Below are 22,964 nucleotides of genomic sequence, written 5' to 3'. Positions count from 1 at the left end.
GATCAGTCGGACCAAGATGTAACTTTCTGACATGCTTAAGATGTCTGAAGCATGTTTAATTGGAAGAATAAATCAGGCTCCAGGACGAAAAATGGATGTGGGCCACTTTTACGTGCAGTGTGAATGTAGCTATAGTGTGAATGTAGGGTTTTTGTGGCCACATGAAGTTCACAAACATAGCAAGTTTCTCAGTTTTGCAAAGAAAGCTTTCTTAATCAGTGCACATGCATGTAAGATTACCATTACAAATTGAATCCAGTGTTTTATGTCTTGAAACACTGGATACAATTTGTGAAAGACAATTACGCTACACTTAAGGAAAGATACAGCTGGTTCATTTCTCCTGAGAGGGGCTCTTGAGTGTCAAACGCAATCAAACTGTTAAACCATGACTTTGGCCACAAAGAATGCAAACTCTGAAACAAATGAGTCTAATAATAGAAGCAGGCCACAAGCATATTTTCGTCATGTCTTTGGATAACTTGCATAAAGAACAACAGCCTTGTTTTCTCTGGCCCAAGGGCACTGCAAAGGCTGTTTGACCTGTGACAGCTTTGGCTCTTACTTGATCTATCAACAAAAAAAGTTTGGTTTTAAACAATGAGACATATATTTATCTGATTTGCAGATTCATGCAGAGACAAGTGACTAGTAGAATCATTCTGAGAACTGTCACTATGAGAGATAATAGGAAAATGGAACTGCAGTTCTCGAAATGACTATTTCAAGCAACAGGTCTTGCTCAAGGTAGGAAGTGAACATCTACATTTAGGTCTGGTTTCCTGTCCACTGACTCTGTTTGGTTCAACCATAAAAACATTTCTAAATATTAATCCAGTGCATCCAGTTACAATGCAGTTTACTCTACAACTAAGTTTGTTTCTGCATTTTCAACCACTGCCAAAGGTATTTTTATGCACACAGACCTCGGCTTGCATACACTGATGGTGGCTGTTAGCTAAGCGAGAGGTCTGATGCAAAAGAAGAACAAGAATATGAAGAACCTGTGTAACCACTGATGTTCTCTCTGGTCACAAGACTCAATGTGAGAGACAGAAAAGAACACTTCTGCATTTGCTGCAGTGAAGGGGAAGTGGGAGGCATGGTTTCCTGTCTCTGCTGAAGCTCATTTTGTGCTGTTAGTAAGTGTTTTGATATGAATCTGAGATCAGTTTGGTATCTTCTGATGGAAGTTAAGGTGAGGTTGAGTAAGAGCAGCTGATTCTAGATCAGCGTACAGGGAATTTGTTCAACAGCACCTACTGTATGTGCTGCACACAGGCTTGATGTAGTACAGCACTAAAATAGTGCACTGTGATTATGCTCCTGTATGTCATTTTTGCACATAGTGTAAGAGGATTGTAATGGGCCCAGTGCATGTATAGTCAATGGTTCTGAACGCGGGCTCTATGATATACGGCCGGGGTCTATTATTTATTTATTTAATGATTAAATAAATGTGATAGACTGTGATAGAGATAACTGTCAATTACTATCTTAGTGTACTAGCTTATTTACCTATTATAGTTGCAGTCCAAATAGACTGGTCACTTGAGCTGAATAGATGTAAAATTATTCAAGACAAAATAATGTGTTTCCTAATCTAATTAGCTAATTTAAATAATGCCATCCTGAATTTACCTGCAATTGTAATAAACCTAGGAAAAGTGCCATTTCGATGATCCAAAATGTTGCAACTTGTACTTTCTGGGTGGGAGGGATGGTGTACGCTCTCTCCCCTGTTAATCACAGCGACGCTAGTCAATCACGGGCGTCTGTGAGCTCACATATGCGGAAGAGGGTAGATAGCGCTATCCTCAAAGTGTGTTGCGCTGCCTGTGAGACAGCATGAGCAGCGATTCACAACGATGCATTTGGTTGGGTTCATGTATCTCAGAGGAAGCCTTCATCCTCCCCTGTTGATAGCTGTTGAATGATAAAGTAGAGTTAGGTTGTGGGTGGGAATTGACAGTTGACGAAATTGGCATAAAAATGGGGAAAAATCAAACGCTTTCCCCACCCACCCCTCCCGAAAAAAAAAAAAAAAAAGTTGAGGCTTTTTTGTGGTTTTGCCGTGTCATTTTGTTGAACCTTCTACCACAATTACAATCTTCAGACCCAGAGTAAGATTCTTCCCTAATATAACTACATAACTTTGCTATTAATTTCACTGTAGTTACTGAATAATAAGCTGCAGCAAAATGACCTTACTTTTAGCAATCAGAATTCTGTAAACTCTGTAAACAATCACTGACTATTGCCAGGTAAGAGACTGCCATATGGAGGCTATACCATACCAGTCCCTGTGAATGAATTGTTGGCAACTATTGTCAGAACTGCTGTTATATAATGTTAATCAACACCTCCTGACCAATGAGAATCGAGAATTCAGCAGCGCTTTGGATTAAGCATTGTTGTCCTCTACATCATCTTTATTATCTGGCTCATATTTCCATTTCTATTAATTCAAAGTTCATCAGACAAGATCTGACCTTTCCTGCTCTTTTAGTTTGCCCTCCTCTCACTATATTCAGCCACACACACACACACACACACACACACAGAGAGACTAGATTGGAGGTCAAGGCTGGTGTTCTCATGTAGCCCACAGCCTCGGCCTGATAAAAACATGCTGTGGAATTTTGGCCACTTACTGCTCATTCCTCCTCCCTCCTCTCCACCACACTGCCAAATATGGGCGCGCTCTCATCACATCAGCTGAAACAAGACGCTTTTTGGTGAGGCCTATCGTAGGACTGTGTGTTTGCATTTGCAAACTCAGCTGACTTTGGGGGGGGTTGCATCAAAACTGATGACATCACATTTTCCCCTCTTTATGTTTCTGACTGTTTTCTTTCTGTGTCTGTCTCTCTTTCTTTCTCTCTGGGTTTGTCTTTGCTAGCCAGGTCAGAGTGATAGTGAATCATTCACCACCCTTGAGGAAGAAAAACCGCCCTGCCCCCTTCCTTCTTTCTACAGCCTGCTGATACGCTCTGCCCTAATCTCTAGTCTACTTTTACAGTTTAACTAAGAACATTTTTTTTAAAGTTAAATGCACTTATATTGTTTTTCAATTCTTATCAACCCAAAACAGCTTTTGTGGGCTGTCATCTGTTGCTGTGTTTCATTACAGGATGAAATTGTGTTCTTGCTCTCAGTGGGATCGCATTCAGCAAACCTGGTTAAAGAACTCTGTATGGGTGTGAGTGTGTGTATGCGACCTTAGGGTCAAATGCATGTTAGCACAGTTAACCGCAGCTATGATGAAGGATGAACCATAACAACAGCACAATTTAATTCAGTAGCTTTGATCTACGCTGCTATTTGCTCTGTTTTTCTTAGCTCAGTCATCCATCTGATCTGAGTTTTGTGTTTTTGTGGCTTCGTAGGACTGGACAGAGATGTTCATTTCACTCCCAATGGGGCTGTCAGAACAAATTTCACAGTTCAAATAATTTTCTACAATAATTACCTACATGAAAGCAAATATGTTTTACTTTTATTAATGTAAAACTATTGAAACCTGAATGTCTTAAACTTTTTGGCCAACTAGTGCTTGTGTTGCTCTAAATAAATGCATATAATTTATGATTTTGTCTGAAACGTGATAAAAACTTAACAGAGGCACTGGAATTACACTTTTCTCTGCTTGAATGTGAAATGGCATTTTACTGGACATATTAGACACTATGTATGTTCTTCAATGCCATTACATTAGACTTCCTGACATCCTCAGGAGGTCTCATCTCAATAGTTAGAAGGATGGATTTTTTCCTCCTCTTTGGAGGACAATAAGGCCTTTATTAGCAATATATAAAGTTACATTTTTGGGAACTGTTAAAGCCACTCCTAACAGAGTGAGAAAGAAAAAGGGAAGGAAAGAACAGAAAGAGAGAGTATGAATGAAGAGAGACAATGAATGATTGAATGAGTGAAAAGAAGAAAATAATTTTATGCATATACGTGCTTATCGACAAAGCAAAAACACAATTTGAGAGCAAAACAGGAGCAAATACATGGAAGCAAGAACAAAAGAGGAAAAAAAGAGAGAAGAACAATACAATAGGGAGGAACTGTCTATACAGTGAAACATACTGAGTAACAAAAATTGCAGAGAGAGATGGAGAGATAAGTTGGATGAATAAGGATGTTATTCTAGAGTCCAGTGGATGTTACAACGGGCATCCTTTCTGACATCTTTAAAACATCCCAAGATTTCTTGCTCTTATTATAGAAACATTTGCAATATGCCAGACCTACACTGGACCAAATACTATGTATGTTGGTGACTGTCCTCTCAATACTGCAACAAAGGACCTGTCTGTACCAGACATGTTTAATAATCAACACCAACAAAATATTACTCCGCGTAATGAAAACACATGAAATGGGCGTGGCCATTTGGTGGCAGAACAAAAATCACATTTCTGGACTCAATTATGAAATTTTGACATAATTAAAATTAGAATGAAAATGTTTCAATGTTGACAACCCTAACCTAACACACACACACTTATTCCCTCCTCACTGTGCAAGCTATCATGTTAACACTCATTGCACGTTCCCAGTTGAGAATGTGATCCCGTGCCTCCAGGAACAAAGGGCCTTCGCTACTTGCTGTGAGTCTTTTGTCAGAGGACAGCTGAAGAAAGAAAATTTCAGAAACCCATCCCCCCCCTTTCTCTCTCTCTCACTCTCTCCTTAAGACTTGCTGCTTCATGCCTTCCTCCTGTTCTCTCTTCTCATCTCATTCATTCCATTTCACCCCCTTGGCACTCACTCGCTCTCTCTCTCTCTTTCTCCCCCAGCCTCTGATAAAGTGCCCGAATGCAGCAGTGTGTGTTCTTGCTTGCCCATCAGGCGTAAGGAGGGGCCAAAGAGACAGAAAGAGAGAGAGTGTGAGAGAGAGAGAGAAACAGAGAGAGAATAGAAAGAGGAGATGAAGAAAAGGAATGTGCAGACTGTTGTGAAATCTGATGGAGGTGGGGGAGGACACTGCAACTTGTACACTCAAGAAGCGTCACCGTGGGACTTGTGCTGCATCCTCGTTCCCTCGGTCAACGGATATTATAAAAAAAATTATGAGCCCCAAATGTTTGATGCTGGCTTTACTTTGCTACATATATTTTTTTTTATTACAAAAATTGAATATACTTCAAATGATTACAATTAAAACCCATTAAAAAATTCCTGATGCATATCCATCCATATTTTTTCACACTATCGTAAGCTCACTATATATCAATTCATCACTTCTTATCTGAGCTTGTGCACCTGTTCATGCTGTCTTGTAATTAAAGACAACCAAAGCCAATTCCAGACAGTTCCTCCTTTGTCCCTCTCTTTGCCCACAGCATATTCATGACTGTCTGCTGCGTGAGATTCCGTGTAGGAGGGGCTGTTATGGTACGAGGTGCACTTACTAGGTCATTTACACAGCGATCGTCTCTTTTATATGATGTCATATACGAATAAAATACCACTCCAGTCATTCTGTGTGAATAAACTATGCTTTGAATATGATCTCATTCAGTGCAACATGAAGTCACGTCATTCTGGCTTATTAATCTAAGTTAAACATGTCCTAATGATGGATTTATAACTATGATGTTATAATAATGGCATTGCTGTTATCTTAAGGGCCTCGACTAGCTATACTCCTGGGCAAAAAAAAAAGGGGCCAAGCCCTAAATGGCAAAATATTAAGCTTTTAATGGTCTTAACAACAAATCATTAGTCAGAAAATGAGCAAGAATTAAACAAATGCACTCCTGAGAGCTCCTGCGCCACCATTTGCTGGTTTACTTTTGCTGCAGTGAACTGTTTGGGGAAAAGCTAGACACAGGGAAATTCACTTGTAAAGTCTTCTTGTATGCAAAGATAAAATCATGATAATGATTAAAACGTTTGATGTAAAATTGAAACTAACACATGTCTGGGTGTACAAAATTTTCCAAAAATATCTTCTGGGATGTTTTTTTCCATACAAGATTAGTCATTATTTGGTTCTCTGCCACACCTGCTAACAAGCTCATGAATGGAACGATGACTGAACCATGAGGGAGAGATCTACAGTATTTGTTTAATTCGTGCTAATTTCCTGACCGATGATTTGTTCTTAAGACCATTAAAAGCTTAATATTTTGCCATTTTCAGCTTGGCTCTTTTTTTTTTTTTTTTTTTTTTTTTGCCCAGGAGTGTATATTGGTATGGACAGGACTGTTAAATGTGTTGTGATAATAATAATAATAATAATAATAATAATAATAGGTGTTTATGACTTTTTATGCCATTTTATGTTTTGTTTTACAATATGCAACATAACAAACAGACGAATTTCTTTTTTTAATAGAGTCATAACAGTGGACAAACACATAAAGGACAGAAACATCAACACGAAAACTCATTTTAAGCATGAGAAATATTCATTCATATAGCATGTGTTAGGAGCTAGCTAGGAGTTAGCTAAGATTGCTAGCATGCTAGCTAATATTAGGTTAATTATTATCTAATTAACTGTGATGTAACAATTATGTAATGCAATTTAGCCAGGTGTTGCTAGCAACTTGGCTACATTAGGCTAACTTTATATTGTGTAAACCAGTAGCCTAATTCGCCAACAAATGTTAGCCCGCACATTCCCTCACATGATGGCTATCATATGAGCAGCTTTTTGACTTTAGTAGCCACTCAGGTTTGCTAACAAGCTAGTTAATGTTAGGCTAAGTGTTAAATCATGTAATTAAAACAAGCACTATCAGCCTATTACACTGTGTAAACAAGTATCCAATAAACAAGTATCCAAGTATCCATGTTAACATGCTAATATTATGTATTTAAGTATTATGTAATGTAATTAATGAAGTCACTAGCAACTTAGCTGCATTAAGCTAACTATTATATTGTGTATATAGTAGCGTACCAGCTAGCTAACAATAGGTGAACTATTGTGTAATTTAACCATTGCGTCATGTAATTTAGCAAAGTGTCACTAGCAACTTAGCTACATTAGGCTAACTATTATATTGTGTAAATATAGTAGCCTACCTGCTAGCTAACATTAGGTGAACTATTGTGTAATTCAACTATTTTGTCAGGTAATTTAGCAAGGTGTCACTAGCAACTTAGCTACATTAGGCTAACGGGTAATTTGTGTAAAACAGTAGCATAGATGGTTCTCAAATTCTCAGTTCAGTGGCTTTCATGTGATACTCGTGGTAATTATCAAGGAATAAATTGGGTGCAAATAGAACGATAAACATGTCTGTTTTTACCTAGGAGCAAATAGCTTCTGCCTGAAAAAAAAAAAAAAACTCAAAAAGATATAAACAGGCATGATTAGAGTTTTAGCACGAATTACAAATCTAAAAACACAAGCAAAGAGAGCAAACCAAACAATGTTATAATCAAAAGCAATAGTATTCTTAAATTTCTAACTGAAATGTTTGGTTTTGGATTTTTTTTTTTTTAACTACTGTTAATCAGGAAAGCTTGATGAATATCAAACAAAATTATGTTTCAGATTAAAAACAACAACAACAACAAAACGCTGCTTCCTCACTTTGCTGCACAATAAAAATTAATGGAAGGTTAAACACTATGATGATATTATTGCCCGGCCCTCGCAGGCTGTAAGGGGCGGCCGCTTCTCTGCCTCTTCTGTGCGTTCCCAGAAAAGAAGAAAGATTCATGGAGAGAAAAAGACCTGTGAGTCACTTGATTATAAACACAGCCGGTTTCTCTCACTCTCAGACTCTCTCTCTCTCTCTCTCTCACTCTCACACACACAAACATACAAAACTGCATGGACCAAGAGAACTCCTTCCCACCCTGCGGTTCGCAATCAACACAGTCAAGAAGGTCAAAGATACATAAACACAAAACTCCAGAGAGAAAGTAGGAAAAGGAATTCCAAAGTGCATGGCGTCTTCATCCAAAACATCACAGACAGACGAACAGCACTGATCCTGCAGCTCAACAGCGCACATGAAAGCACAGCACAGCTTCCAGAAAGGCAATGAAAGCTAATCATACGACAGTTCAGAACAATAACACAACACATAATATTATCAACTGTTTTAAAGTCATAGCACAATTAACAATGTCTTATCGATCCAAAGCCCAAACAAGACTGCCTAGTCAAATCTATTTCAGACACCAACTGGAAACGAGTGTTTACAGTTTTGGATGATGTTTCATATAAACATTACAGAGAATAGCAAAGAGTGCATAAAGAAAAATAAGACTGTAGAGCCAATGGCTAAGGAACTGAGAGCTGTCACGTTCCTTTAAAAGTATTCAAATATTATGCTGGTCTTAAAGTTGTCATAATTATGGAGTGTTTGTATTCAAGTGCACAGCTAACATTATCTTGATAGCTGGCCTGATATTTACCTTGATTGTAAAATTTATTTTTTACAGACCTGAACCTGTGTCCATGGCCTGAGAAGAACAGTGCTTCGAATCTAGAGTCTATTCTGGGAACGAGCTGGGAATACACCATGGATGCCAGTCACACACACACACACGCACACACATTCACATACAATTCACAAGAAAGACCAATTTAGAGTAGCTAATTCGCATACCAGCATGTTTTTTGGGATGTTGGAGATAACCAGAAAACCAAGAGGAAACCCATGTAGAATGGAGAGAACGTGCAAAATTTCAGATAAACAGTAACCTGAGCTCAGGATTGAAGCAGCGACCCTCAAGCCGTAAAGCTGGAATGATGAGGCAGCAATGCTACCCGCTGCACCACCATGATGCCCATTATACAACGTGTCCCAAAAGTCTCCATACATTGGGGGAAATTAACACTTTTTAGCAAAATGTCTTCCAAAATTTTTCATACTTAGTTTATATTAGATTTTTTTTTTCAGAAAGCCTTTAAGAATGCCTTTGACAAAAGAAGAATGTATCGAATTCATGCTCATGGCTGGATCGGGAAGCTGTCGTAAGGTTGTGATGGACGAGTTCATCATATTCTGTGTCATCTCTGTGTGTTTACAAAGAAATGGCATACAGGATTTCCCCTATGTATGGAGACACCCTGTATATTAATATGTATATAAGTATTCAAATGCATTAAATAGTAATTGAATTTGCGCTGTGCCAGAAAATCAGCAGGAACTTTAAAAATATAAATGTACAAATAAAATATACATAAATGCTTTATTCACAGCTTTATCCTACATCACAATCTGTCAAAAAGCTTAGGATAGTTTGTGACATTTCAAAGGACATATGTTAGCCAACTAAATGTAGAATGTGAATGTGAACTTTTTTTTGTTTTGAATGAGTAAATGCTATGAAAATTCACATAGTACTCTTGCAGTGAAATTTGTTCAGAGCAGCTGTAGGTTTAGATTTCTCACTTTCTCTCTCTGAGCACAAGGTCAGCTTCACAAGGTCTGTCTCATGTCGCCTTACCTTATCTTACCCTTTCTTCACACTTTGGTTTGTAGAACAAGTTTGGCCCTGTCTCATTCTCTCTCTCTCTCTCTCTCTCTCTCTCTCTCTCTCTCTCTCTCTCTCTTTCTCTTTTCCTTGCATCAGTTTTGCACATGCAACATGCAACCTCTCCACCTTCCACCACTGAAATAGTACTGTATCTGCATACAATTTAACTCAATACAGTAGCTATAAAAGTTCATGTTGTCCTTTCTCTATGCTCTGTGTTGCCTTGGCTAACCTTCAACTGAACCTGTAATCCTAAAAACAAGATCATAATCATCATCATCAATCATGTTTTATACTTGTCCAACGAGTGGAAACCACTAGGTAATAAGTTAATACTCTACTTGCTTTCAGGTGCTGTCTTAAAAGAAACAACACTCTGTCTCGTCATCGCTTGAGATGATTTATTTGTGCATAGGACCAGCCGACCCTCATGCAGAGTTCTGTTTCCCTGACGTTTCAGCATCCTAGTTTGCCAAACTAAAGTGAAGTGAATGGAGGAAATAGATAAGGGTACTGAAAATTGCTGCGCACTTGAGCTAGACGAGCAAACATGTCAGTTCTTCATCGCCTGCTTGCTTTAAACAGCATCAGTGTGTGATGAAAGAGGCACGCAAGGAAACCACAAGGGAGCAGAAACAATCAAGCATTATGCTAACATGGCTTTTCAAAAAACGCAGCTACAATATTGCTTTCGTCAAAGCTTATACTGTGTGTTTTTGTTGATCTGGGATCAGTGTTGATGTGTCTTGTACAATAGCTTGGTTACAAATCTGAATAGCGGAAGATGGTCAGAGATCTTATGACAATAGGCTTTACATCTTCCTAGGTAATGGGCCTGGAACAAACAGTCGACTAGAAAAGTGGCATGTCAAGATGTCAATCGAGACAAGGAGTGGCAGTGATTAATTATCTAAAGGGCAATGTTTCATTTTCAGAATAACTATTTTTAGATTTGTTTCTTGGTGCAAAATTAATTGCAATGATGTCTTTACATTACTGGCTTCACAGTGACTACATAACTTTGAATTCATAGACATAGTGTAATTTGATTTGAGTTAGAGTGGCAAGGCTGGTTTCAAGGCTGACAGCTAACCTCCAGCACCTCCCTCCCAAATCGCCCCTTCCTCCCACCACCACTACAACCACCACCATAAAATGCATCTGAAGAAAGGTTGCTAGAAAAGTGATAGCAGACTTTGCACTGCTATAACCTATATAGTAGCTGGATGAGAAACTAATCGGCTTATTACCAGGTAGTGAGAAATGATCCCTACCTATATATTGCAGCTAACTACGCTTTATTATCTTTACACAATCAGTTGAATGTTACAGTTGTAACCCAACCCCAGTGCTCACGGTCATTTCTCAGCATTACAGTGAATTACTCACTCACAGTGAATTATGGGAAAACACATGGTCTCCTGAGCACCAAGTCTCTTACTGCATGAACCTCTAATACAACATCTATCAAGAAGTTGTAACTCTACATGTTCTCTTAAAATGGCTGACGTCCTAGTAAAAAAAAAAAAAAACACTAACTAGACACAAAGTATAACATGTAGGACAGAACCCACAAGCACAGTGAAGCAGGAAATGACTCTGCTTCTTGCATCCTCATGGCGCGGAAGAGAAAACCATGAGCTCTGATTGCCCTCTTGTGGAGTGAAGTGAGCTTAAAGTCAGTAAAATTCCACTTGCTTGCAGAAGTCACACCCGGCCGAGCTCAGATTAGACTGCAGACACATTAGTCAGAGCCGTCAGTAGGCCTTGAGCTTTGGGTAGTGATTGTGCCTCTTGCCAAAAGGCTCCAGAGCTGATAAGAGATCAGACACTCGATTTATAAAGCTCTGATTTATGAACAAATTCATAAGGCTCCACCCATATACACTAAGTAGAACAGTAAGAGGTGGGAGCTGAAGATAACTGTATGTGTGTGTGTGTGTGTGTGTGTGTGTGTAACTCAGTGCCTGTCACTGTGTGTGTAATTGTGTGTCAACAAGACTGGGTTTGTGTGTTTTAAAGAGAGTGTGTCTGTGTGTGTGTGTGTGTGTGTGTGCATGCATGTTTGCTTGTGCTTGTGTTTATACCCTTATCTATATGTTTGTGTGTCTGTGTTTGTGTGTTTAGAAGTCTATGTCTCTGTTTATGTGCATTATGAGCCCGTGTTTAGGTATTTATAAGCCTGTATCTGTGTTTATGTGTGTGTATGAGCCTGTGTCTGTTTTTATGTGCATTATGAATCTGTGTTTGTGTTTATGTGTGTTTATAAGCCTGTGTCTGTGGTTGTGTGTTTTATATGCTTGTATTTGTGTGGTTTATACCTTTGTGTTTGTCTGCTTGAGTGTGTTTTAAATAAACATTTTGTGTGTTTATTTGCATGTTTTTAAGCCAGTGTTTGTGTTATACTTCTCAGTCTGTATCTTTTCGTGTGTTTATAAGCTTGTGTCTGTGTGTTTCTAATCTTGTTAGTATGCATTTGTAAGCTTGTGTGTGTGGATGCATGGTTGTTGTTTGTAAGCCTGTCTATGTGTATGTGCATGTCTGTGCTCTTATGTCTGTGCGTGTGTGTATGTGCATTCCTAAGTCTGTGTTTGTAATTGTGCATGTGTGCGTTTGTATGAGATCTCAGGTTTCTTTAATTATAGAGAAAACCACATATTGTCTGTTTCTGTTTGGAATGAAGGTGTGTAAGAAGCTTGCGTTCTCCTTTTTTTCAATGTTCTTGTGTGTGTGTTACCGGATATTACCAACTCCCTGCCTGAATACTGTAAGGGTTCACTTCATATTAGCAGGAAATCCCACTAGACCTCCACACCAGGTCCCTCAGCTCTGGCTGGTGATGAATGTTCAGCTCTCTCACCATTCAGCGTGAGAATGAACCTCAAAACTGCTCTCTGTGTCTCGGGTACAAGTGCCCTTCTATGCCCTGTACACTCATTTCTGTTCAAACGGTTGAAACTGTCATTACTTGTATAACTGTTTTTCCCCCTTCTTTTAGGATCCTTCCTCACTTGCAAGTCATTTTTGATAAAAAAAAGTCTACAGAATAAACAACATAAATATAATATATAACTATATATATAAAATAATATATATATAAAATAATATAATTTAAATATAGGTTAATGCTGTATTGCTTGAAACATACACTGGAACACTATGAACTTATTATTATTATTGCAATAGCTATCATAGTCTGCAATATTTTTGGATTGGATTTTATATCCCATTAGCCTAAATATTATAGTTGAGTATATTCTGAGTATATAATGGTTCTAGGCTTTAAAGTGGGATAAATCTCCTATGATCTATTTAAGATCTGGTGTATTTCCAAAAACATCCCAGTTTGTAGGATTATATTTAATCAGTAGTGTCTTACTGTAATCATGCCTTAACTGTAAGTAGATCTCTATGTCAACATATGTTTAATTTCAGTCTTATTTCTCCTAAGTGTTAGTTATTACGTCAAACCCGCATACGTACTAACGTACTAAGTAGTACACGTAGTACGTCCTTAAACTGTACGTGTATCAGGTTACGTGAACTATGATGAAAAAAGACAGCAATGTTTCTGTTTTGTGAAAAGAAGCTGCATAAAAAGCTTACACTCTTCTTGTCTACTTGTTTTTATATGCACGTAGGTACCAAAGGTACCTAAGTTTGCGTACTAATTTGATATACTATTTAGCACAGTAGTATGCATATTGCTAATGTATCCTTTGCGCCCTCTAGCGGTGACAGTGCGAATTGTTCGCGGGGAACCACAACAAACATGGCGGCTTGGATTTGATATAAATAGGTAAGGATTTTGTAGTTGTAGTAGTAGTAGTTTATGGTATGTCGCAAAAACATAACGAGGAATAATAAAACATTTGTTAAGATTTTTTATATGGTCGGTAATGTTGTTTGGACATAGATAATATGTGGTTGAAACACTAGCAACTTTAGCCCAAACAGCTCGCACAAAAGGCCTAAGCTCTGTGGCTGAATTACAAATAGCTTCACGCGTTCTACTTAAGTGCCCTTTATAAGGAATGGCAGAGTGGCTTGTGCGCCCTATGTAGTGCACTACATGTTCAATAGCGATCCTTTTGGGTTCAGCCTTATTTAGTGCCTCGCCTATTGCAAATGAAATGAACTAAAATGTTGTAACAGATTTTTGTTCTAGTAATGACCATTTAAAAAATAGTGTTTCTCTTTTTATTTAGATGTGACAATGGAGATAAAGGAAATTACACGTATGGTGATACAAATAGAGAAACTACACAAGGACGGAAATTATGAAGACATTTCATATCTACTAACAGACATTTACAACACCAATGTGACATTAGAGCAGCTTCAGACCACTGACATTGCCAAGAGCATTTATCAGCTTGTCAAGTCATGTCCTGTAGCCAGTGTTCGGAAAAGAGGAAAGGATGTGCTCTCAAAATGGAAGCGTTTGTATGGTTCAGTACATGAACCCAAAAATATCAAAGATACAAGTCAGTCGAAAGAATGTGAAGCAGCTGAACAAGATAAAGCAGAAGCAGCCAGACAGGACCTAGATCGAAAAGTGAATGACAGCGAAACAATTCTGTGCTTCAAAGTCGAGGAGAGTTCAACGAGTAATGTGGACCAAGAGTCAAGTGACTCGTCTTCTGTGAGAGATGCTTCATCCAAAGCCAAGACTGTACAAGAAGAAGATTCTTTAAGACTTCCTACAGAAGATTCGAGAACCACCTTAACGGTTCCATCTCTGATTAGCGGCTCCACAAACTCCCCAGTCTTGAGAAACAAGTGTGTGGAACTCCTTATCCAGGCTCTAAACCCAGATCAAACAGATCCTGAGCTGACAAAGCATTTAGCTCACACCATTGAAACACACATAGACTACCTTCATGGCCGCAATCCATGCAAATACAAGTCTTGCATAAGAAGCAAGGTGGCCAACTTGAAGAACCCAAAGAACCCTCACCTGCGCCAGGGTCTTCTGAATGGCACGTTGGCTCCGGAGTTGTTTGCCCGGATGTCTGCTCAGGAGATGGCTGGTGATGAGTTGCGCCAGCTCAGGCAGGGCTACACGTCAGCGGGCATCAGCGAGCACCAGCTGCCACAGGGACCGGTGGGGACGGCCACGACAAAGGTGCGATGCCAGCGCTGTGAGGGGATGGACTGCAGGGTGACGCAGATCTCCCGTGGCACACTTTTCCTGCCCTCCTGGGTGAAGAGAGGCAGTGTCGATGAAGAAGCCATGACCTTCATTACTTGTGCGAACTGTGGGGCGCAGTGGTACCATAACCGATGGGTGTGCCTTTGAATTGATTCTGAAGAGATTGGTAATATATATAGGGTCATTAAGACTATGGAATGGTGGCATGGTGGTGCAGCGGGTAGTGTAGCCACCTCACAGCACCAGGGACCCTAGTTTGATTACTGTCTGTGTAGAGTATTGTGCATGTTTTCCCTGGGTTCTACAGTTTCCTGCCAGCTCCGGTAAGTGGATTGGCTATTCTAAATTGCAACTGAATGTGTGTGTGCATGGTTCCCTGTGATGGACAGGCGTCCAATCCAGGGCGTATTCCTGCCTCAAGCCCAGTGTTCCAAGGACAGGCTCCGGATCTACTGCCACCCTGACTCAGTTATGACCCTGATTAGGTCATATTAATTTATCATATTTATGCTTGTATGAATTTCTACTTGGCCAGTTAATGGGCTATTATTTCATTACTAAATAAGCTGTTGTAGCATAAAGTTAATGTTCTATACTTTTTGTGATATAATATTTATATGAACACGTTAAATATTATATTCTTTTACAAACACTTCTGTTAACCACTAACAATTATGATAAAGCCAAGATTTAAAATATGGCTGGACTTTATGTCTTTCAAGCTGTGAATTTTAAATTGTCAACCAGAATAAAGCTGTTACTGAAGATGAATGAATGAAAGAAAATCACTAATGCAAATTATAGCAGATAGATTTTTTTGCCCTTTACATCTCAAGTGCAATAAAATATTTAGTTTAAACAGGAAGGCCACTCTTTTAATTGCAATGTTAATTATGTATAACATCCATCCATGCATAATAAAATGAGAATGCTTCCTGCATTGCTATAGTTACTACTCCTGAAACACAGATTTCCTGTTGAACAGCTGTGAACAGCTGCTTAGAATGTCACTGTCGGTTTTTAGTGCTTATTATAATCAGTTATTCTGGCCGAGTAAGATCCACTGATGAGGAATATAACTTGGCAATTGCTTACCTTTACATATTGTAACAAAAAAATGTTGAAAATGAATAGGAAGTTTAAATGAAACGGGAGAATCCACACGCTGGGTTTGACAGTATGTTCAACAAAGTTCAATATGCACAGATTGAACATAACTGAAATGTGTGCATATTTCACAAAAACAGAGACATTTACTGTCTGAAAGTAATTCCATGTGATGTGAATATTAACAGATTCTGTGCCTGTGATATGTAGTGCTGTATTCTTCTACAGATCTTTCTCATTAGGAGACACTCAGATCAGCACAAGAGTGGACCAGGGCTCATGGAGGAATGATCAGGCCTAAACTCCATCGCCTTCCTGCAGACATGTGACACGAAGTGTGCCACATGTGCAGCGAGCATGTGACTCGGTAATCTGCAGTCTGGGGGCAGTTTTCCCATGATTCTTTGCTGCAGGGAGCTTCATGCTTCAATGCACAGCCATTGTACACTGCAGGCTTGTAGCTTTCCATTTATCTGATATGATGAGTGTCGTTTGTGAGCACTGTGACCCAAATCATTTGTTGTACTGATTGTGGAGAGATAAAGCATTTTATTAAGAGGGCAAAACTTGTGATTGTAGTGAATATAAAATTATGGTATACTTATAGTAATAAAGTGGCACTATTTGCACTTTATTTAGGCCTGTGTTAAGCTTTAATATTTTGTCCTACAGTTTGGGTGGGATGAAAATATGCTAAATAGTGTGGCATATTTTCTATAACCTCTAATTTTGAGGGGGAAGATTTTTTTTTTTCCATGGTGTTCTCATGGTGTTCGATGACGCTGAGTCGATTCATTACAAATTTCTTGACACCAAAAAATTAAAATAGAGGACAGGAAATGTACTAAATAAGTTTAAAACACAGTCTTACGACTAACAGTATGCAAGAATAGGGATTTTGACACTATTACACATTCATGATGCCATTTTAGGTCAGGTAAATTGGACAGTTAAAGCTAGATAAATTATCTTAGCCTCAGTTAAGATTTTTTGTTTAGTTTAGTGACATTGTTTTATTAGAGGACTTTTGTCGTTGATTTCACATTTTGCATTTTGTTTTCCAAAGTAAAATACTGACAGCTTTGGAGTCAACTCATAATTCCCAATGCTACAGTTTGGAGAATCGACTCATAATTCCCAATGCCACAGTTTAGAGAATCGACTCATAATTCCCAATGCTACAGTTTGGAGAATCGACTCATAATTCCCAATGCCACAGTTTAGAGAATTGACTCATAATTCCCAATGCCACAGTTTAGAGAATCGACTCATAATTCCCAATGCCACAGTTTAGAGAACCGACTCATAATTCCCAATGACACAGTTTAGAGAATCGACTCTTTGGAATCGACTCATAATTCCCAATGCAACAGTTTGGAAAATCGACTCTTTGGAGTCAACTCATAATCCCAGTGCAACAGTTTGGTGAATCGACTCATAATTCCCAATGCCACAGTTTAGAGAATCGACTCATAATTCCCAATGCCACAGTTTAGAGAATCGACTCTTTGGAGTCGACTCTCAGCTCTAACTAAAGTTACTTTGCTCCCCTAAATGTGATTACTTGTATTTAAAAACAATGCGAGGTTAACATTTCATCTTACAGTTGATATTCACCTCACCATTAAGTGAAACAGTGTGGAAATGATGAGGCAAGGCTTTTTCTTTGCGTTAGCAGTGTCGCCATTGCACGTCAATGAGACTTGATTAATGATAAGGCGCTGTATGTTTGCTGACCATCTGAAAAAAAAAACTGATAAAGACTTGTTGCCTCACACACTCGGCACCTGACTGGCTGTTTTAAGCTGTGTAACCGATTTTTACAGTATTTTAACAGATTAAGTAGGTTAGAAGTCCCCCAGTAAAGAAGAAGTGTGCCTTCAGAGGTGCCCTGCTCTGGGTGTCTGTCTGGTCATATGAACATGAGGGAAGAAGCCCGGGGCGCCATGACGCGCAAAAATCCCTACAAGACCGGAGGAATGGCGCCGCATACACAGCTCTTCGATAAACGTCGCTAAACTATAAAGGTAACGAAATCCTTTCTTGAAAAATATCTGTCTAATTTCTTTGTATTATTGTGAATATGTGCTCGCTGTGCAGTTTCGAGAGCATGACAAGTTGTATAAAAGTTGTTCAGACAGTTTGCTTTGTAGCTAGCATGGATGCTAACCAATCCAGGAAGCTTGGTCAAAGCATATTCGGATTTCAAGCTAGCTTGTAGTCAGCTGTTAATTTAGATATAATTTATATTCCTTCTTTACTCCTTAAACATTAGGATAAAGGTGTCATATCGCTATTTTGTTTTAGCTTAGCGTGAATTTTAGTAGCTAGTCAGTAAACATATAGTTAGCTACACTAGCTTTCCTAGATAACGTCTCCTCAGTGTTGTCTGTCATGAAAGTGAATAAAACAAACCTGTTTGTTTGTTTGTTTGTCCAGTTTGTTTTCGGTAAACACAGATATCGTCGAGAAAGAAACCATTTTTTCAATATGGTGTTTGTTTCTTCCTCCTTGTGTTATCAGTTATGACTTTTAACTCCTTTCTGCAATGCTAAATCTTTAAGATGACTGAAATTTGTCTCTGATATGACCATTTTAAAATAAATGCTTTCTCATGCAAGAGAATAATTATTGCTGAGGTTTTCCCTCACATGATCCCAGGCTAACTTTCGAGCTGAATGAACCTCTGTTCATGTCTACAAATTCATTCAGCAGCTGAAATCTCACACATTGTCTCATTCAAGTTCTTCAGTAGATTATATCATTTGTCTCTGTGTATTCTGTCTCCATGTAATATGACTTGAATTGGTTTATATATTCAATGATCACCTTATAATGTGCACCTGCACCTACCGTATAGGTCAGTTTGTAGGTGTACAGATATTGACTGTGGTTCATGTGTCTCTATGCACAGTTTTTCAGCCCTCCTCTACTCCATCCATCAGTGCAATGGGCCAGTCACTGACTGGTTATTGTTTGAGTGGTGGACGACGATTCTCAGCACAACAATGAGACCCACATGGTAGTGTATGTGGAACTGGTACGAGTGTACAGCAGAACAAGTACAGCGGAGTTGTCAGATTTTTAAGCGCTGTGTACACTTATGCGTGATTTTAAGCTTCATCAGAATTGCTTTAAGAGCTTTCCTCCAGAGCAAACTTTAGATACCATTCTGCTGTTTGTTCAAATAAACGGGTGGAGCTTCGACTTGATAAGAACGTTTCGGTTTTCACTTTGGCCTCATGTGAGGAAAAGAATATACAGTGTGTCCCAAAAGTCTCCATGCATAACGGGAAATTAACACTTTTAAGCAAAATGTAACTTTATTTACAAAACATCCTCTACATGATTGCCGTTTCTTTGTAAACACACGCATGGAGTTGTCTCTCGCAACTTTGGCTCCCAGTTTGGCAACAATGTCGTGTGTGATGTGCTTGCCATGTTTCTTGTTAAAGTCCATTGCAACCTTGTGACAGCTTCCCATGAGATCCAGCCATGAGAATGATTTCAATACCTTCTTCTTTTGTCAAAGGCATTCTTAAAGGCTATCTGGAAAAAAAAATACAATATAAACTAAGTATGAAAAATTTTGGAAGACATTTTGCCAAAAAGTGTTAATTTCCCCTAGGTATGGAGACTTTTGGGACACCATGTAGAGTTTAATTGGAAATTATGGGCTACTCTTCAACTGGAATGAGTGAGCCAACTTATATTCTCATGTTACATTTTAAATCAAACTGGCAAAATGCTTCAAAAATATAGTTCCCTATAAGGCTGTCTACAGAAGGTTCTTAAAGATTCCATAAGGACAAGAGAAAACATCTTTGCACACTTCTTCAGTGTCAGTTTCTGACCATTGGGCCACTGTTAGCTGGATATTTATTGATGGTGGACTGTTACTCAACCCAGAAGTGATATTAAGTTATTTAAAAACTCGGCGGTGCTTTATACACTTGGACTAACAGCACACACACTACCGTGTCAATGAAAAATGCTATGCTGAGAATGATCCATGTAAATAATAGCTTGTTATTCATGGCCTCTTGTCATGATGAACAGGTTAGAAGGGGGCAACAGTCAGTAACTGTACACCTACAATGTGACGTATATGGCAAGTTTACCTGATTAAAACTGGTAACACAATTGTTCACAGGTTAAAGCGGTCGCCCTATCATAAGGAGATGCAAGTTTGAATCCTGCTACAGCTATCCGTGGCCAGGAACGAGGAGAGCAAAATTAGGCGTGCTCTCTGGGTGGGAGGGATGGCATACTCTCTCTTGCCTGTCAGTCACAGTGACACTAGCCAATCACAGGTGCCTGTGAGCTTATGTATGCAGAAGAGGGCAGATAGCACTTCCAATGTTACACTGCCCTGTGACACGGCATGAGCACCAATTTGAAAAGATGCAATTTATTGGCTTGGCAGGCTTCATATGTCTCAGAAAAAGCATGTGTTAGGCTTCACGTGTCTCAGAAAAAGCATGTGGTAGCTTTCACCGTTCCCGGCTTGTAGCTGTTGTAGAGAGCTGGCTAGTGGGTGGGAATTGGCAAGTGACCAAAATGTTGGGGGGAAAAAAGATAAATATATATAATAAATAAATAAAATAATAATAATAATTGTTCACAGGCTGCTGTGTTGTATCACTACATCAGCAGGAGCATTCCCAATTTTAACCCAGTTAACTTCTTGCTAACAGTTGGTTCCCTAAATGTCTTTTCTTGTCTCAGGTTTCACATTTATCTCCTCACCATGGCAGCCAAGTCGTCTCTATTAAAGGTGATCCTGCTCGGGGACGGTGGCGTGGGAAAGTCATCCCTCATGAACCGCTACGTGTCGGACAAGTTTGACGCACACCTCTTCCACACCATCGGCGTCGAATTCCTCAACAAAGAGCTGGAGGTGGACGGGCGGCGGGTGACCCTGCAGATTTGGGACACTGCCGGTCAGGAGCGCTTCCGCAGCCTGCGGACGCCATTCTACCGCGGCTCTGACTGCTGCCTTCTCACGTTCGGTGTGGACGACGCACAAAGCTTCCTCAACCTCAGCCACTGGAGGAAGGAGTTTGCCTACTACGCTGATGTAAAAGAGCCCGACAGCTTTCCTTTCATCATTCTTGGCAATAAAGTCGATGTGGCGGAGCGGCAGGTTTCCATCGAAGAGGCGCAGAGGTGGTGTTATGAGAACGGCGGCCACCCGTATTTCGAAACTAGTGCCAAGGACGCAACAAACGTCGCTGAGGCTTTTGAAGAGGCTGCAAGACGTGTGTTGGCACTGGAGGATCGTCAAACACACATCATGCCCTCAGACGTTGTGGATTTACGCAGGAAGCCACGCTCTGGCAGTCGCTGTTGTTTGTAACAGCTGGATGTTATGGCGAAGTCAGTCCATGGACTATTTAAAGCTGCCTAATGGACTTTTTATGGACTTACTGGAGCTGTGCAGAAGCTCTATTAGTCTATCAAGGTTTTTAGTCATCCAGGACATACTGAGTGTCTAGTAGTCATAAGTCAAAGCAACTGGACTTTAGTTATAATCATTAAAAATATCGGACCACATGTTGGTTCTGGTCTGTGAAATGTGAATCATTGAGTTAAATTCTGTTGAAGGCTTTTGCATGAGTGTCGAAACATGTTCAACATTATTACACAAATGGCTTTGACTCACTGTTATTACACATTCAGAATGACCCAGACTGGCAAAAGGCTTCACAGACTATTGAAGCTTCTGCATAGCAGGTGGCGCTAGTGTGCAAGAATCTGTAGCTCCAAACCATTAAGTCCTGCAGTTTTTGCATTAGAGGCTTTTTCAGGCCAGTGAAAAGTTGAGCACTCATGGGGAATAGAGTTTAATGTACACCATATCAGTCAAAGTTTTGAGTACACTGAATTGAAACTAAGTTTTGAAACTATTAAATGTGTCCATAACCACTTACTATCTCATTATGTTATGTGTTTTTATTTAATCGGTTACTTACACATGATTCGCATTTGAAAATTTTAAATGACTTTGCAAATGTCGTAAGTAAATGCATTGAGATGGGTTTTTATGTTTAAGTACATGTTGATTAATAGTCTTGGGAAAACACACTGGCCAAGTGGATGGCCATTTTAGAATGTTTTCAGGTTTGAGAAATATGATATAGACATGTTCATGGGGGAAAAGGTTTCCAGGAAGTGTACTAAAAACATTTTGACTGAACATATAATTTGAGTGCCATATTTTTTCTCCACAGTGCCTTTTCTCTTCTGATGGACAAATATTCAGGTGGGCAGCTTTAAGAGACACTTGAAAGAACACTAGTGGAAAATGAAACACTCCTGTGTGCTGATTTTAGCATTATCCACCTAGCGTGGTTACATTACCCAAATAAACACTCTGACAACTCTAACACATGACAACACAATAATAACTGCCCAACTGCAGTCAAGTGTCAGACCTACACTTAAGAACTTATAATGTGTACGTGCAGGACTTTTCTTCCACTCGGGTTGATCAGGATGTAGCTCTTACATTGTATCGCATAAACCCACGAGAAGCATTTTGATGAACGTGAAAAAATCCTGCTTTAGCACCTTTTGTATGTTTTTTTCCCCCCCCAAACTCTCAGTCCTTTATGCATATATCTGTGCTGTTTTATAATAAAAGGGCAACAATTTCATTTTAACTACATATTAGGAAAGCCTTACCTATTTACATCTAGAATGTTATACTGTTTTTACTATTACGATCTTACTAAGTAAGTATGTTGGTCCTAATGAAACAGTAATCACTTTTAATTTAACAGGTGGATGTTGCCATTTTAGAGCTTAATTTATTACAGATTTGGTGTGATTTGTTTTTCTCTTAGCTGCACAACTGAGACATTTTGTACATTTTTCTGAATTAATATCTGATGTGTTTTCTCTGTAATCTGTTTCTAGTCTTTGTCAGTTTGTTGCTAATAAATAAGGGGCTGGAAAATGTATACTTCCACAAACAAGCTATTCATAAATGCACACTCATCTCCTACAAGTCATTTGTACAGTCATCAGCTTAACCTTCAAAAGCTCATTTCAAGTATTGAAGCCCAAATTTGAACCCTAATGAGTGGTGGTCCTTTAATTGTTGTGCAAATCTAATTAAAATATAAGTAAACTCTCTTGTTGTGAATTTGTGATACCACTTTATTTTTTGCTTTCACCATGTGGATGATCACATATAAATTCCTCTCTCTGTATTACTAATATGTGAAATATGTAT

The 22,964-nt window shown here is 39.1% G+C and overlaps 1 protein-coding gene across 2 annotated transcripts; it reads left to right on the top strand.

Moving 5' to 3' along the window:
* The first annotated feature begins 13,162 nt into the window (after window positions 1-13,162).
* rab9a (RAB9A, member RAS oncogene family) lies at window positions 13,163-22,863 on the top strand. 2 transcript variants are annotated; one of them, XR_008301060.1, is made up of 3 exons: window positions 13,163-13,261; window positions 13,671-17,751; window positions 18,639-20,446. XR_008301060.1 is itself a non-coding variant. In XM_026931962.3 (2 exons), the coding sequence occupies exon 2, from the start codon at window positions 20,475-20,477 to the stop codon at window positions 21,081-21,083; it is 609 nt and encodes a 202-aa protein (XP_026787763.1). In that variant the 5' UTR covers window positions 17,235-17,751; window positions 20,453-20,474; the 3' UTR covers window positions 21,084-22,863. The 2 variants fall into 2 exon arrangements, 1 of the variants encoding a protein (XP_026787763.1); XM_026931962.3 differs by lacking the exons at window positions 13,163-13,261; window positions 18,639-20,446 and adding an exon at window positions 20,453-22,863 and having other exon boundaries at window positions 17,235-17,751.
* Window positions 22,864-22,964: the final 101 nt, after the last annotated feature.

Source organism: Pangasianodon hypophthalmus, chromosome 26 (assembly GCF_027358585.1).
Source record: "Pangasianodon hypophthalmus isolate fPanHyp1 chromosome 26, fPanHyp1.pri, whole genome shotgun sequence".
In the NCBI taxonomy this organism is placed as follows: domain Eukaryota; kingdom Metazoa; phylum Chordata; class Actinopteri; order Siluriformes; family Pangasiidae; genus Pangasianodon; species Pangasianodon hypophthalmus.
Note: the sequence above shows the minus strand (reverse complement) of the source record. Positions and strands in the feature narration are given on the sequence as shown.

Bases quoted from the DNA above. Each gene is read 5' to 3' on its own strand.
- rab9a (XM_026931962.3), top strand. From the start codon at position 20,475: ATGGCAGCCAAGTCGTCTCTATTAAAGGTGATCCTGCTCGGGGACGGT.